This window comes from Pollicipes pollicipes, unplaced genomic scaffold, assembly GCF_011947565.3.
Source record: "Pollicipes pollicipes isolate AB1234 unplaced genomic scaffold, Ppol_2.1 Scaffold_3087;HRSCAF=3621_pilon_pilon_pilon, whole genome shotgun sequence".
NCBI classification, from domain to species: Eukaryota; Metazoa; Arthropoda; class Thecostraca; order Pollicipedomorpha; family Pollicipedidae; genus Pollicipes; species Pollicipes pollicipes.
In genome coordinates, this window is record NW_023596225.1 from 5579037 (window position 1) to 5596443 (window position 17407).

Consider the following 17407-nt stretch of genomic DNA (forward strand, 5'->3'; position numbering starts at 1 on the left):
TGAAGGCATGTTTTTATATTTGCTCATTTTTACCCTCTGTAACTGGCATAGAAGCCGAACCTACCGCGAGATCAGTTCTGCCTAAATTTTGTGGTCAATCAAACGAAGCAGTTATGCGTAAGACTACTACATGGGATAAATCACCGGAGCTCTTCGTTTTACAATGGTACAGTGGTCTTTCTCTAAACCCGTAGAACATAGAAGCTTCTTCATAATCCTTTCTGGGCTGCACACAAATTTTAAAACCGCGCGAACATAGATTGAAATGGATTAACAATTTGCGTTTACATGGCCAAGTCATGTTGGCTGGGAAATGCTCAACATTCAGTCATAATTTATAAGTGATACAAATTATATAACGAAGTTTTCAGCAGGCGTGCTAGCAAATCTAAGCAAAAAACCTCGACGCCAGGCGTGATAGTCTCCGTAGACCGCACAGGTTCAGCCCTGTAGCTAACACTAAGTCGTAGCCAACGAGTGGACGAGCAACAGCGCAGGCAGGCTGGGGGCACAGGGGGGAGGGCATGCGCCGCCCCCCCCCCTCCGTTGGGTTCCGAGGGCCCCTCGGGACCTACGATTAAGGGCCCAATTTGAGGGCCCGAAGGGCCCGAAAGTCCACACGGAGGTCTCATTCAGGGGCCGGGCACTCCGATTCCAGCCAGAGCGACCTGCGTGCTCATCAGGGGCCCATTGAGTCGATAAGGGCATATGTTTTGGTCAGCCACCACCACTAATGTACGGTCGGCTCCGTGGTGGAATGGGCCTAAGGCTCATTTCCCAAGCAGAGCCAAAGCAGGAACCAGCGATTTACATTGCACGGGGTCCACATCGCCCAACAGGCGCCCGGCGTTGTAAGGGGGCCCTGAATCAGTCAGAGATAGTGTTTGAAGATGCCCGAAAAACCCAGAGTTAGACGGCCCTTTGCGCCGATCGCGGATCTCCTGGGTCGATTTAGGCCTGTATGTCGGTCAGATACCACCAGCACCGCACATTCGATCCCGTTACGATATGGGCCTGAGGGTTCGCTTCCCAATCAGCCATAAAGCCGGGGCCAGTAATTTACACTTGTCGGGGGCGTTGTATCTGTCAGGGACCCACAGCGGTTATCAGAGGGTCCTGTGCTCGTACGGGCCCCAAGCCAACCAAGTGAAGTACTCGAGGTCCAAAGAGGGGCCAGGTGGCACACCGAAACCGTCGATCAAAGGCCCGGTTGGAGGGAATGAGGGCCCGAATGACTGTCTGTAGGTCGTATAAAGAATCTCGGCCGGTAGGGATAGGGGCCTGAAATATTAGTCAGAGGCCCTCTTGCACCGTTTCAGGAACCACTGAAACAATGCAGATGTCTTAGTCGGTCAGAAACCACGAACACCGAACAGTCGGCTCCACGGCCGTCTATGCCTCTGAGATCCATCTTCCAAGCAGAAGCAAGGCCGGGGTCCTCGATTTGCAATTTTCGGAGTCCCTGACATAATGAGGAGCTCCTGAGTCGGTTAGAGGCCATAGTGCCTAACAGAGATTTTGTGACGGCAAGTGGTCCGAGCCGGAGCGGTGGTTGAGGGCGTCCGGAGGGATGCCAAAGATCTCTCCAGGCCAAAGATCAAGGGCTCAGTGGGCCGGCTGAAGAGTCCAAAGGGCTGGCTGTAGGTCACATTAAGGACCCCCGCCCACAGGGTCGTGATCTCAAATATCAGTTGGATGATCTTTCACTGATAGGGACCCCTGAGACATAGCGTTTCTTTATTTTGGCCAGATATAACGAACAACGAACAGTCGGCTAGGTGTTGGTCTGAGCTCTGGGGCCCATTTCTCAAGCAGGGGCAAGGCCGGGTCCGTGTTTTACATTGGTCGGGCTCCTGTATCGTTCAGAGACTTGCAGCTCCTTACAGGGCATCCTGTGTCAACAACGGGCCTCGAATCGGTCAGGGGAAGATTTGCTCAACAGGGCCAGGGATGGGAGCCCGAATGAAGGAGCGTCTATTGCGTGGGTCGGGGCCCGCTGACAACTGAAGTAAACATAAGAACATACGATGCTTGCTCACAATGAAAAAAAATATAAGAGTCCTGTGCCGGCCAGGGCCCCTAGTACCGAACGGTGGGCTCTCCAACCCAACTCCACCATGAGTCCGTTAAGTCCAACTGGAGTCCGTGTGCCAATTATTTGAGCACCTGTGGCGAGCAGGCATGTTGCTGCATCAATGACGGTTCATGCGTCGATCCGGGGTCAACTGCGCGGCTCGGTAGCCCTTCCGCGTCAGGAAGAGGACCAGTGTGATGTGATGCATCCCTCTAAGGGCCTCCAGATCAGTCAGGGGCTGCCGCCCCGTGCTGCCAGAATGACGGCCGGAAAACACACCGCGGTGGGACAGAATGGCCTTCCAGCTATTGACCGGGAACATCGATGTGCGCGGTAGTGTTGTACTCAAGGGAGTCCCTTTGCCGGAAACAAATAAGGGGTTTCATTAGTGTTGAATGGAGTGGGTCAAAATGAGTTCAAAACGCACAAGTTTATCACATGCTTCCCTGAGAACGCTCGTTATTTTGCAGAATCGGCTAGTGAAGCAAATAGCATCACAAGGTGCCGGGTGCCGACAGTGCGATGTTTAACGCGCCGCCGCCTGCGTTAACCACCGTGCTTGTGGGAATGCACACGTACGGAGTTCGATTCCCCGCGGCGCTCGCCCTTCCCGCCAGGATGAGAGACTGGCGACGCCATATAGCCCCAGCAGCTGAGTGCGTCATGAAGGCCCAATGACACGGCCGTAATCTAGAGGGACAAGGATAGCGATGACTTTGGCTGCAGTTTCTGTAAAACCGAACGGCGTTGGCCACTGCGAGTAACGCAGGGAGGGGGCGGGGCGCGATGTGCGCGGCAATGACAATCGTAAAATAATGTTTCTGAATGTTTTTCAAAACCAATTTGCACAGTTCAAAGAGGACATTGTTCGAATATCTTTTTCAACTTTGAAGCTGTCCTCTGGACAGGTTTACAGGAACAGCAACACGGAAAATAGAGATTTTACGTTTACTCTCCCAAGTCCACCATCAGATTTCAGCACTCCTTTGCGGTGTTGTAAAGATCAAGACGTTGCCATCAATCTAAAAACTGCACAGGTGAAATACACGCCCGGAACATATCTAAATGTACCGTTTGGTGTCCGAAAACGCTGAAAAGTACTTCTTTGAAATGTGTCATCATTTTTGTCCACCTGTTGGTCACGGTCTGGTGTTAGCCGCGTGGTCAACGCTGCGCAGCTCAAGAAGACTGTAACGCCTGGCGTCTAGGTTTTTGTTACTAAGACATGCCAGCACGTATGGTCAAGACATATATACGTATATGTATACATATATGCATATATATACACATGTATGCACACACATATATATATATATATATATATATATATATATATATACATACATATATTCATATATTCTTACATACACACATACAATACATACATATATTCTTGGAGTATATATATATATATATATATATATATATATATATATATATATATATATATATATATATATATATATATATATATATATATATACTCCAAGAAACACCTGCCCTCATCAACAAATGGGCCATAGACGGTTATTTTTGGGGCCTTTTACTGTCAGGGGCCCTTTGCCAACTCTGTAGCGCCCTTGCCAAGGCTCTGGCTGCGCCCCTTTGGACGAGCATGATCACCCGTTTGACAGAAGTGCCTTTGAACGCTTTAGGACTTCAAGCCGTACGCTTAGAAGTTCGCAGGCGTATATTTCACCCGCGCGATTTTTAGATGGATGCGTTGAACGGGTTGGCCTTTACAGCACCGCGGAGTGGCATTGTAATCCGGAGATAGAACTGGGGGAGTAAAGGTAGATCTCTATTTTTCGTATTGCTGTAACTGTTAAGCTGTGCAGAGGACAGCCTCAAAGTTGTAAAAAAACACGCCCAGCCCTGAACGCCTTTTTTCTAACTTTCTAGAACATTCGGGAGTATTATTGTATCATGATGTTACTGGCGTACCCCTGAGGCCGCCCCTGCTCGCGCCGCCAGTGCTGCTGCACTTTGGTACGCCGCTGCCCCGAATGGCGGTGTACTGCCTGGGGCGCCGCCCGCCGGAGTCGGCGCCGCCCGCTCGCTTCGCGGTTAATACAGTTGCCGTCTCGCAGCGCTCGTGTCTGGTCTGGGTAGACAGAACACGTAGACTTGAATAATTATTTTACGTCAGTCGCTCTCGCGCGTACGGCATCCGCCACCTGGTCTAGATTGCAGTGGCCAGCGCAGTTCGGTTTTACGGAAACTGCAAGCCTATCGCTGTCTTTGCTACCGAGACTGCGGGCGCCCAGGCTCAAACCTTTTGATACTTTTTCGCAGTCGACTCTGCCAAATAATAAACGTTTTCGCACCAGCGTGGGTTAACCCCGTTCGTTTTTTTAGCTCATTTCGACCCACCCCTAACAACGATAATATGACCCCTTGTTTCTTTCCAAGAAAAGATCAGCTTGAATAAAACACTAGGGGGCATATTATTGTTCCCGGTCAAGGGATGAATGGCCATCCCGTTCCACCCTGGGTCGTCTTCCGGCTGCCATTCTGGCGATATGGCGCGGGATACCCTGGTCGATCCGGAGACCCATACGGGGATACATCATATTACATTGGTCCCCTCCTTGACGCGAGAGGCCTTCTGAGCCGCGCAGACCGCAGCTGACCCCGGATCGACGCAGGAACTCTCATTGACGTGACAACATCCCTGATCGCCGCAGGTGGTCCGATCATTGGGCTATAGGACTTTAGTTCAGCTTAACGGCCCCATGCCGGAATTGAGTTGGAGGACCTACCGTTCAGTGCTGGAGGAACCGGACCCTTTCACTGCCTTAATGTGAACGGTCATCATACGCTCTCATGTTTCCGTTCACTGCCAGAGGGCCCCGAACAACGCAATAGGCCCTCTCCCATTCGGGGGTCCCGTCCCCGGTCCCGTTGAGCAAATCTTCCCCTCACCGACCTGAGGCCCTTGTTGACACATGATACCCTTTTAGGTACTGTGGGCGATCGAACGGCGCAGGAGCTCCGCGTTGTTGCAGGGGCCCCAGCCAATGTAGATCGCGAGCCCGGCCGTGTCGCTGCTTGGGAAATGGGCACGCAGAGCTCGGACCGACACGGAGCCGATTGCTTGATGTTGGTGATCTCTGGCCTGAACAGATGAACACTCTGTCTCAGGAATCCCCAATCGATGCGAGAGGCCCTCTAGCTAACAGTCGAGATCACAGCCCTATAGGTGGGGTCCTTAATGTGATCTTCAGCCAGCCCTTTGGGCCACTCAGCCTACCACTGTAGGCCTTGACACGTGGTCTCCAGATACCCTTCGGTCCCTGTTCGTGCCCCTTCCCCCACCAAACAATGTTCCTCTCATCCTCGGGCCACTTGCTGCCATACGACTCCTGTTAAGTCCTGTGGCCTCTGATAGACACAGAGGCCCCTCATCGAGCCAGGGACTGCGAACATCGCAAATCGCCGGCTCTGGCATTGTTCCTGCTTGGAAAATGGGTCTCAGGGGTTCAGTTGGACGCGTAGCCGACTTTTTGGCTCCGTGTTGAGACCCTATATAATTGGGATAGATAGCCGTTATAAGAAGGCTCTAATAGAAGCCTTCTGACTAACATTTCCGGTCTCGGCTCTTAAGGTGAGAGGCCGGCTCCGAGCCTTATTAGACCCTTAATCTTTGCTCCCGAGGGGCCCTCCGGCATTTTTTGAACCTCTTCAAACAAGGCCCGTGACCGACCAGGGGCCACCAGTCAAGACATGACATTCTTGAGACGTCTTCGTCCAGCGGTTTGGCTCAGCTCGGTCAGAGAGGGACGTGTAGCGAGGCGGCGATCTGTATTGGACCGAGTCGAGTGGCGTCCTGCCCCTGCTAGTTCAGAGTTCAGTGATAAGTTGAGCACACTGATGATTCCTGTAATCTAGAACAATGGAATAATTTTTGACTGATATCCCTGATCCTGACTTGACTGACAAAATTCACACTGTTCATGCAAGTTCATGCAGCTCATCTGTTTATGAAGTGGTTACATCAAATAGCCAAGGTGTAGCTCCATGACAGCAGCGAGATAGGTAGGTGACGGCAACAAGTACGATAATGATGATGATGATTTGGGCTTTAGGGCGTGCCAACTACATTGCTCGCGTGGCGCCCATAACCTACTGATGGAAACACGTAAAAGTATTTGAACTTACTCAAAAACGTAATAAGAAGCTACTCGCCAATGTGCCATACAATGTCCTCCACCAACATGCCATATTCGGCCCTAGTCAATTACTCTCAAAATTAATATTTTGTATATTTTGTTTGTAGCAATAAAGTACATAAATAAAACTATTTCTGAAATTGGTGGCAACCGTAACCCCAGCTCCTAACACTTGCACCCACTATTCGGCTGCTGCGTGCATCTGCTTTTTAAAGACGCTGTTTTATTTGTGAAGGCATTTTTGAAGGCATTTTTGAAGGCGCTTTTGCCATTTTTGCAGGTTGCGTCCGGCCGGCCGATACTCTTGTAAAATTATCCGGAATATCGGAAATTGCCAAACGGAATAAAATTATCCGGAGTAACGGCACTGCCGAACGGAATGACGTTCGGCAGTGCCGTTACGGAAAATTATCCCAGATAATTTTCCGTAGCGGGGGAAAATCCCGGAGAATTTTCAGAGCATGGTCAAGACGGAGAATCTGTTTTCGCCAGCTATGACCGTTGGCTGTGGATGGCGCATGGGAAACCAATCTGGGGGATAATTTCCGGACCGGTCGAGTGTAAATGGAACATCTCAATGGATGATTATCGAAAAGATTATTATTCGTTGAATAATTTTCCCTTGGCCGAACGCGCCCGTGATTGCATACTCATTCCTCAAACTGTGACAACAATGGAAAGCGACCACACACCATACTCGAGGCTGCATGCCATATTGAGACGTGCATACCCTGAACTTATTGCTGAGATCAGTGACACGACAGACATATTCGGCGTGAAGTGTTTTTAACAGATTGGGAGCGAGGTACTTACGCGGACACAGTCAAATTATTTTCTTTTGTCCTGCGATCACTGCACACACAGCACCTGACGTCCGGCGCCTCCCACCGATGCAAAGAGGACACTGCCTGGGAGCGGGGGGGGGGGGGGGAAATGTCCCCTCGACAAATGCCGCGCAACCCGAAATTGCTCACACTTATGTTCGCCATACGTATTCAGCGGTACAATCTTAATAACAACTAATCACCTTTCGCGCACTGTAACACATGTGCACCATCATCGCATTTGCGAATGAGTCAGCCGCCGTACGGTTTTTATCAGAAACAAAACACAAACAAACAAACAACCAGTAATATAACGGGTATCTAATGACGCTTCAATGGCGTCATTAATCAGAGGGCTATTTTGAGATATGGCGAACTATAGGGCTTTTGACACTTTGCGGTCGTGTAACTCAGGAACCAAATCGTTTTGGGTCTTAAAAATGACATGACCGTAAACCGCATCAAAAGATCGTCAAGATGGCTATTTCAGTTCAAAACACCATACAAATGTGGAACATCCCTTTAATCGGCATTGTGGACTCTCGAACGATACAGGAGCTTTGCATTGTTGCAGGGGCCCCGACCAATGTAAATTGCGGGCTCGGTTGTGCCTCTGCTTGGGAAATGGGCCCTCAGAACTCAGACTGACACGGAGCCTCCTGTCTGGTGTTGGTGATCTCTGGCCGAGACAGAGGAATGCTCTCTCTTGCTCTCCCTCTCCCTCTCCCTGTCCCCCTCTCCCTCCCTCAATCATTAATACGGGTACCTGTTAAAAATGTCTGGAATGCGGAATAAAGCAGTAAGCTCTCCGGGCAAACACTGCCAGCCTAGTTTTAAAAAGAATGCGGCCATTTCTTTCTTGTGTCACGATTTAAAAACCGGTTTTCTAATGTTTGTCCGTGAAAGTTTCCGGAAAAATTAAAGAGATACAATGAGCTTGTTCTCGACATGTTTGGCCACTGGAATTACCAATAACCGTGACAAGAAATTCTCGCTGTAAATTTTTGTATGATTCCACGAGAAGTACATGCCCATATGGCACAATGCTTGTTATTTTTTTTAGGCATGATGATTCTGGAGCAGCACCAGTTGTGTATGTTGGAAGCCTCCGATAGCTGTGCCAGCTTGCTGGCAGACGTGATGCTTCCGGCGGCCAGGAGCAGTCTTCAAGCAGTCCTCTAGAGCAGAGCAGCCGCAGCTCTCAGCAGCAGTCCAGCAGTTGAGCAGCAGAGCATTTCTGCAGCTAACCAAGAGCTGGAGTTGATGCGCACCGCCTCTTACACCATAGCCAGCAAGAGCTAATCCCATGCTGCCGGAAAAAGACTCGCAAAAAGTGACCTAAACTGAAAACACCAGTAGCATATCGCTCGCATATCGCACGATGGCGCGAACCGACTTCGCTTAACTGAGGTTCGTTGAAGTGGGGGAGAGGGTTGCCATGCCATTGGATGGGAAAGGATGCACAACACTGAACAGATTTTCACCTTCCATTCACATTGGTGCATGACAACCTGCACGTCACGGCACGGCCTCGCGAGTGCACCAGTTGTATCAAACACACCAAATTCGATAAAAGGAATCCTGCCACACGAAAGCGAAATGCACGAAAAATAAATGATATCGCTCAACGCACATTCACCGATGGGCGCGAGCGTGAACACTTCCAGGAGCCGCCCTTTCCACGCACCAACCCCTGTGGGGAATGCAGTCAATCTGCTCGAGCTGCGCACTGGAACAACACCTCTGGCCGCCACCTCTGGTCCAACACCTCTGGCCGCCCGTCACCAGCATAACAACCAGGACGCCGGGGCGTCGACGATCGCGTTTTGGGGAGAGAGCCTTGAGGGATTGAATCCGCCTCCCAAAATGTGAAATAATTTAGCACTAGGCTTGCGGGGGTACATGGGAAAAATGCCTCAAAGGCATCTGATCCTCCCCCCCCCCCCCAATTCTTGACAATTTCCCTCGCTCCTGCGACCTAGAAGGGGCACAAGGTGGGTCAGCGCCGGCAGAAGCGAGGCTCAGGTCCGGTCTGGCGGCATCAGGCCCAGCGGGGCGCGGCGGGTGGGAGGGCAGGCTTGGACAAGGGGACCGCCGCGTCGCCGGTGGGGTTGCTGCTCCGTGGTTCGGTGCAAGAAACATGCCTTGTCTATGAGAGCATTCCATACTCATTAAAATGTGTGCATAGGGCGCTACCACTCAGTTGCGTTGATGTCACAGCCTAATTGCAATAGTTTCGAATTAAGCCATAACAGTATGAACCAGCAGCCACTGATTGCCAGTCGTGTGCTGCTGTTGTAGGCAACACTAACGTTGGAAACCTGCATCAGTCACCAAGACAAAAACTCTAGGACGAAAGTGCGCTTGGAAAAATTAATAGGACATTAAGTAAATCCATGCACGGTTCTCAGTCAACGAATGTGCGTAATACGCATGATTCACAGTGTGTGTGGTAAAAGGGCGTGCGCAAAAGCCGGTATCAAAGATCTTGTAAGCAAATGTTTTCATGGCATTAGGTAAGATTACACAAAATTTGTAATGGCAAAAGGTTGAAGGAAGGGCAAAAATTCCTAAGCAAACAGTTCACATCCATGCAGTAAAATATAAAAAACCTTAAACAATGTTAAGGACGTCAATGTTGACGTAAAAGTACGTAAGTACGTAAAAGTTCGTGCGTACGTAAAAGTTCGTAAATATCACTGATGCAGCATTGATTGTTAGCGTCCATAGCACTTCTACGAAGACGTTTCAGAGAAAAATCGATCACACAGTGATAAGATGGTTCATGTCACTTCTCAGATGTCGCCCGAATGCTGTGTTCGAGGGATAAATTCATCTCTTAGTCATATAATGATTCTTGGCTTTTTTAAATGTCCGGTGTTCCGTTCAAACACTTTAGTCTGGGAAATATTGGCCGGCCTAAAAAATCCTTAAAAATCCAAAAGCGAAAACATGTGCGTGAAAACATCATTTAGGTGCAAGGATGAGCTCAGCAACGACAAATAGACGTACATCTCTGGACCAAATATCGCACAACTCAAAATGAAGCAGCGCTCTTTTTACCTTCCTTTACCGTCACTTTACCTTACCTTACGTTACCTTATGGCGATCGGGAATTATAGAAGGCCACTAGGCCTGTTGGTCCCGGTCTCGTCAGGCTCCCGGTCCGGTAATCAAACAGTCTCAAATTATGGGTAGATTCAGTGTAGGATGTCATACATGATGTCAGCCCGGTGCATATCAAGCCTAGACTTAAACTGTTCAACTGAAGTTGACGACGCGGCCAGGTGTGGAAGAGCATACCAGTTGTTGACGACCCGGATGCTAAACGAGTTACGACGGACGAGAGTCCTAGCTCGAGGTTTTCCTAGCTTCCATTGGTGTCCTCTTGTCACCTCCGAGATACGCCTTGCCAGGAACTTCTCTTCCGACAGCGACATACCTCCGTAAAACAGCTGGTATACTGTTACCATGTCTCCCCTGCGACGACGGTAAAACAGCGAGGGGCAACTGGAGGAGTCTAAGCCTCTCAGGGTGTGGATGGTACCTCACTTTATAGACAAGCCGGGTGTCTCGTCGCTGAACCCCCTCCAGCCTCTTCCGGTCCAGTTTGCCGAACGGGGCCCCGGATGACGTTGCCATACTCTAAGTACGGCCGTACTAAGATCTTAAAGAGCAATGGCAACGTGCGAGCATCGATGTTGGAAAAAAAAACAGCCTCACGACCGCCAGCATCTGGTTGGCCTCGGGGATCGTTTCCACCCTCTGCATGTGGAACTCGAGGCTATAATCCACCAAGATCCCGAGGTCCTTCTCGGTGGACTCGACCGCGATTTCGGCGCCGTCCAAGAAGTCACACAACTTCCACGGTTTCGGCCCATGCTCTTTTGCGAAACATGAAGCAGGCATTCATGTGCTTTAACACGCTATCAATGCCATGTTGCGGTATTGAGCTGTATCAAACCTTTTTGCCGTCTGGCGCGGCCATGTTAGGAGTTTCATGGAAGTTCAAATAGCCTACATCTTTTGGCGTCGGTAGAATGCATGACGTATGACATGCAGCCAAAACATGTAATGATATAGTTAAAATGCACTTTTCCTGTTGTCAGCGATCAGGGGCGGACCCAGGGTTTCGCCAAAGGGGGGGGGGGCACGCAACATTGTTGGACCCCTGGAGTTTGGGGCCCCCCTCCAAAAAGTATTCTTGCATTTCGGTCATTACATTTTTAGAGAAGTCGTATGCAATATACATTTATGCGTATACACACACACACACACACACACACACACACACACACACACACACACACACCACACACACACACACACACACACACACACACACACACACACACACACACACACACACACACACACACACACACACACACACACACACACACACACACACACACACACACACACACACACACACACACACACACACACACACACATATATATATATATATATATATATATATATATATATATGTACATATCTTTACTTATTCATTTCTTTCATAAAAATGGAAACCTATCTCACTGTGCACAGCCTTATAAAGCTAGGCGTGCTACGCATGCATACACATAGAGCTCACTCATTTTCTACGGATCATGTTAGATGCTGTGATTTTGAGGCTAAGTGTTTCGGAACAACCGGTCAAAATTCACTTGAGTTAGCTGCTAACGACCATAAAAACCAAGCATGGTACTCATTCCTAGCTTATGTATTTACGGCTAGCCGGCTAGGCGATGTAATCAGCTGATGGCTGATAACTTATGCAAAGTTTTTCCTTTGTTATAAAGAATTACAACATCCTAGCATTCAGTATACATCAAGAACGTGGTGCACTTGTACAGTAAGTGTCACACACTCAATAGCTAATGGAAATGACACCTACGACGTCCGCGGCACTTAAAATTACTTTCAGCAATTGCGCGTACAAATTCATCGGGACATGCTCGACTACTGCTCTAAGGCGAAGGCACCAAAGCCAGCAGGGACGGAACCTGAGCGATCATGGTGCCGCAGGAGGCCAGCAAAGCGGCTCCCGTCAACAAGCACAGGGTCCTCAGAGCAAGCAAAAAGAACCCAAGACGAATGTGGTGGGCCTCTGGACGATCGGTGGCGCCTGAGCAGGCCGGCATATAAGGCCCTGGCCAGAGCACAAGACCCTCCGAGCAAAGGGAATTATCCAAGACCATAAATTAATACCCCTGTGCGATCAAGAGTCACGGTGGTTCCGTGTCCTTTCCGGTGGCTCAGCCGGTTAGAGCGCCTGCCTTCCGATCCACCCACCGGTGACAGGGTGGGTTCGAGTCGCTTTAGGCGCTCGCTATTTGCCTTTGACAGGTGCGACCTGCGGCCGGCGGCAGCGGTCGCGCTAAAAGTCAGTTGACGTCAGGGGCAGGCCGGACCGTGCCGAGCATTGCGGCACGCTCAACTTTCGTCACTAAAGTCTGCCATTGCCTGGAATTGTGCGATCGGATGGTATGTGTCAGTGCTCACACACTGACTGACACACACTGACACCCAACAAGCCCAAGCACTGCTTAGCTTGTTGGGTGAACTGAGCTCTGATCCCAGAAATTCATCCGTTCAATGGGCTCCGATCAAATCTTTAAGAAACGAGTGCACGGGTATGTTACCAACACGAGCCTCGATAACAGTGAGGAGTCCTCCGCAAATGAGACCAAAGGGAGAGAGTCCTCGATCAAAATAGAGGAGCCCCTGGGCATCGAGCCTCCCCGTGCCTTATCTTATGAAAGCCCCAGCAACATAGGCGGATCCTGGGGGGGGGGGGGGGGGGGAGCGGGCACGGGGCCATGGCCCCCGGAAACCTCTGAGAGTATGTTTTTGCCTCCCAAAACATTCCCAGAGCTTCATAAAAGTTTCGTCTACTTACCATCTGTCTTAACTTGAACTGTTTTGACTGTTGTGTTTTAACTTCTGTTTAAGATTCAAAGGCATTTCGGTGCTTTTTTCGGTTTTGAATGGTGTCCCTACCAGGTACTCTCGAGAGGCACCATGCACTGGACCTCGGATCCCACACTAGCCAGTTGGCGACGAACGGTTGCCCGCCCCCCCCCCCCAAAAAAAACAACTCCAAGCTAGATCCGCCCCTGCCCAGCAATAGCGCGAGGCCCTCCAAGCGAGTGGAAAGAACCGAGACTTATATGAAGGATCCTCGAGGAAACTGAGTGTACCTGGCATATGGCACTCCGGAAAAAAGTGTATAGAGCCTTTCGGACGAATGGGAAGAATCCGTGGACGAAAACCTGATCGATCAACAGTGCTCGAACAGGGATGCAGATAGCGTCCCAACAGCGCGTTGGGCCCTACGAGAAAATGCAGAGATCAAAGGTAACATGAAAAGCTCCTTAGCGACCAGACAGACCCGACAAAGACATATAGGGCCAGGCAACCAACAGCGTAATGCCTCTAGACAGCGTAATGGGCCCCAAAATTTTGCCCCCAGCAAAACCTTCTCAATCAGCGAAGAATAAACTTAGTTTGCTCATGAACTCTTTTCTTTTGGTAACAATTGGTTCTAGTCGTCTGTAAGCCCAAAGGCGCCCAGTTTTGTTGTGTTTTTGTTGTAAGAAAACTGCGTCCGTCCGGCCGGTTATGGGCCCTTTCGAAGCCTTTAGGTCCCTTCGGCATGGTCCGTGGGGCATGGTCCTGTGCCTTCCCCATCCCCACCCCGCCCTCCCATGTGTCCGAGCAGGTTGTCAGACAGGTCTCCCCACAAGAGCGTATCCCACCTCCCATTCAGAAAAGAAGTACCAAAGACCCAGTGTGGAGGGCCCCGAACGATTGAATGTACCCAGCAGGCCACCAGATAAGCCCTCGACAAGAGCGCGGGGCCCTAAGCTAGTGGTAGAGAATTGGAGCACCCTAGACCAATGTAAAGAGCCCCTGAGCACATCGCAAGTGTGTAAAAAATCCGTGGAAGCGCCAGTGATTGACAAGAGTGCCCAGGCACGCTAACAGGAAGGGCCCCAACAACAGGGCAGGGCCCTCCGAGCAAATGCAAGGAAATGGAGGGCGACGTGGAATGCTCCTTAACGGTCAAAATGGTCCTGCAAGTGGGCATATAGATCCCCGGAAGCAGCATGGGGCCATAGACAATGCAACGGGGCTTAACTTTCCAGTTCACAACTTTTCCAATTATTGAATAATTTTTTGGATTTCTCATAGGCTCTTCACCTTTGCTTACAACTGTTCTTGGTCGCCTGGAAGTCCAGAGACATCCAGTTTTGTTGCGTTTTATGTTAAAAAAATATCCACCTGTTCGGACGGCTACAGGCTCCCTCGGAGGCAATGGGCCCCTTCGAGGCCCAAGGGGGGGGGGGACCGTGGCCCCGTGCCCCCCCCCCCCCTCTGGATCTGCCGCTGACAGCGATGGAGTCGGCATTTCCGTTGGACGAGCTGAGCCGCTGGTGACCGTTTGCACGTGAACGTTGTCATACACACCATGCATCTTAATTCCAACTTGATGTGCGCACTAATATAAAGCTAACTTTGTCGATGAAAAACATTTGAGGAAGAATATTTTTGTGTCCACATCATAAACCTGCAAAAAGTGTTAGCAAGGCTCATTTCAAAAACAAATTCTATCATTGCGGAAAACTGCTCATGATCTTACACGCACTACGTTTACGATGTAAGCAATCTCGTCCTGCACTTTTTCAGGTTGGTTTTGATCCCCGAGTGTTCTGAGTGCTACCTTTTCGCCTTTGCTTGCCGGCACGCCACCTTTCTTTTTTAGCGGACTTTTTTGCATGACAATACATGTTTATCAGTCGTGTGTAAATGTGGTTTAATCTCCTTCATCGGGCGAATGTTTAATCATTCAGAGGGGACAGCTAGCGACAGGAATGAGCGACAGCATAAGGATACATGAAAATTCAAATAGCAGGAGCGCAGCCAAAGTGAGGGAGGTTCCTTAGGATCGGATTTGTGCTTGTTTTTTTCACCGCAAATGCCCTCTGACTGAAAACCGAGGATAAATCCTGACCGCGACCCCGTCAGGTAGCTCATACAAATCAGAAGATCACGAAAATGCAAGACTGTACGGCATCTTACGAAGAACGCGTGCTTGTGTGGTACCTGACGCATTTGCAGCGAAAAAGTGCGAATTGTACCCTCCCTTCTCATCATGCATCCCGAGACGCGGATGGCATGTACGAAGCTGGCGAATTAGTCATGTTACCAGGTTTTTTTACCTGGCAAAATTTCTACCAGGACTGTGATCCCTTCCAGACTGCATTTCCTACCAAGGCAGCGAGCGATGACGTCATCCGATTTTTGCATTTCTTAACAGAGGCCCTCGTCAACCGGGACTGAGGGCACGCGGAACAGGAGCTACGTGGGGTGAGCTCCGTGCATAGAAGTCCATCCATTCAGAAGGTTCGCACTAAGCTTTTTCTGGGGAGCGTGTACATCGACTCATGAGTCGTTTTACTGAAAACGGCCCTCCTGTGTAAATCACGTCGGATCCGAGTCGATTTACACACCACTGCACTACTGTGTAAATCGAGTCGGATTTATGACGTCGAGGTGACCAGAGAAATGAGGCTGTGTAGAGATGGGCGTCAAGAATTTCTTTTTTCGATGGGAAGTATTCACCATTCACCATTTTGGGATCTCAATTCTCTCTCAAATCTCAATGGGAAGCATTCAAACATTCACCATTTTGGGATCTCAATTCACATTTGAATGCGAGTTGCTTCTAGTGCGCGGAGAGGTCCGTCGGTTGGTGGTCAGTGGAGGGGGGGGGAGGGGGCGGGGGGGAGTGGTGCAAATAATTGGGAGGCGTACCTAGAGAAACTCTGGCGCGTAATTTACAGAAGAGTGTTACCTACCGGCCGAGTATGATAATTACATATCCTGGACTAAAGGGCATTGGAAAAGATGTTGTCATCCGGGTAGTGCAAGGAATGGGATACAAGTCTTGAGATGTGGTTAGCATCAGACCTGGGTTTGGCTCAAATGTCTTAAACCAGCTCCGAACTGGCTCACGGATTGTGGAATCTGACTCAGCTCGTGACTCAGCTGTTCCATTTTTCATTTGTCTAAGTTCAGACCATATTTACATTGGATCACTTGACGTATGACTCAGGCATATTGCAAAATCAAATACCAAGCTCTAGCTCATTTATATGCCTATGTATGTGCCATATATATATATATATATATATATATATATATATATATATATATATATACACATCCATCCTCTGGTGTCTGACCGAGGTTTGGGAAACTTCAGCATAAACAAGGTGGGGTTTTCTGTTTTAGAAATTATAACAACAATTCACTTCTGTGCCGTGGTGGACAGAGAAGTGTCATGGCGTAGTTCGCGCTCGCAAACGTGCTTTCCGAGCTTTTGGCGCCAGAAGTAGCCGGGAGAATTGAGTAGCTTTTAAGAAGGCGACAGCTTTCGCCCGTCGCACGATACAAGAACCGAAACGTGAGTCCTGGCGTGTGTATGTAAACACGCTTAACCGGTTCACGCCAACTTCGCAGGTTTGGGCTCTGATCAAACACATTTCTGGGCAGTTGTCATCCGTGCCACTCCCTGTACTACATGTTTACGGCCAGGTGGTGACTCATCCGTTGGATGTGGCTAACGAGATCGCCCAAGCACTCTCCCACCGCAACGAAGGTGCAAACACGAGCCCACAGTTCTTGCAGCAAAGAGCACAATGCGAAAACATCGTGGTGGACTTTTTCACAAGGCAACCACAGGCGTACAATGAGCCCTTCACTTTGGCGGAGTTAGAGTCGCAATCGGAAAGCTTCGTAGTGTATCGGAAGGACCTGATGACCTCCACAATGAGATGCTCCGACATCTGCCACCGTGTGCACGTCGTGTACTATTGGCGGCCTTCAGCAGGGTGTATTCAAGTGGTGAATTCCCTCCGGCCTGGCCGGGGGCTGTTGTGGTGCCTATTCTAAAAACGGGAAAGAGTGGGGTGGACCCACTTCAATACCGACCCACTTCACTGACGTCATCACTGTCCAAGCTCATGGAAAACATGGTAAACGTTCGACTCACCTGGTTTTTGGAGAACAACGATATTTTTAATAACTCACAGTGCGGGTTTAGGAAAAACCGTAGTACGGTGGGCCACCTTTTAGCTTCGGACACTACGGTTCGTAAGGCTTTTCAAGAGAAAGCGCATATGGGGCAGTGTTCTTCGGCATTGAAGCCGCCTATGACACCACATGGCGCCATGGTATTCTTCAAAAGCTTTTTAAATATGGTATACGTGGTCATATGGGTACTTTTCTTCTAAGGTCTTTAGCCAAACGATATTTCCGTGTTC

The 17407-nt window shown here is 49.7% G+C and overlaps 1 protein-coding gene across 1 annotated transcript in view; it reads left to right on the forward strand.

The window, feature by feature from the left end:
• The first annotated feature begins 14113 nt into the window (after positions 1-14113).
• LOC119089286 (sodium/glucose cotransporter 4) overlaps positions 14114-17407 on the forward strand; it is a 23043-nt gene continuing 19749 nt past the window's right edge. Inside the window, exon 1 of the mRNA XM_037211949.1 lies at positions 14114-14161. Within this exon, the coding sequence (XP_037067844.1) occupies positions 14114-14161 (48 nt within the window). The remainder of the gene's footprint in view (positions 14162-17407) is intronic.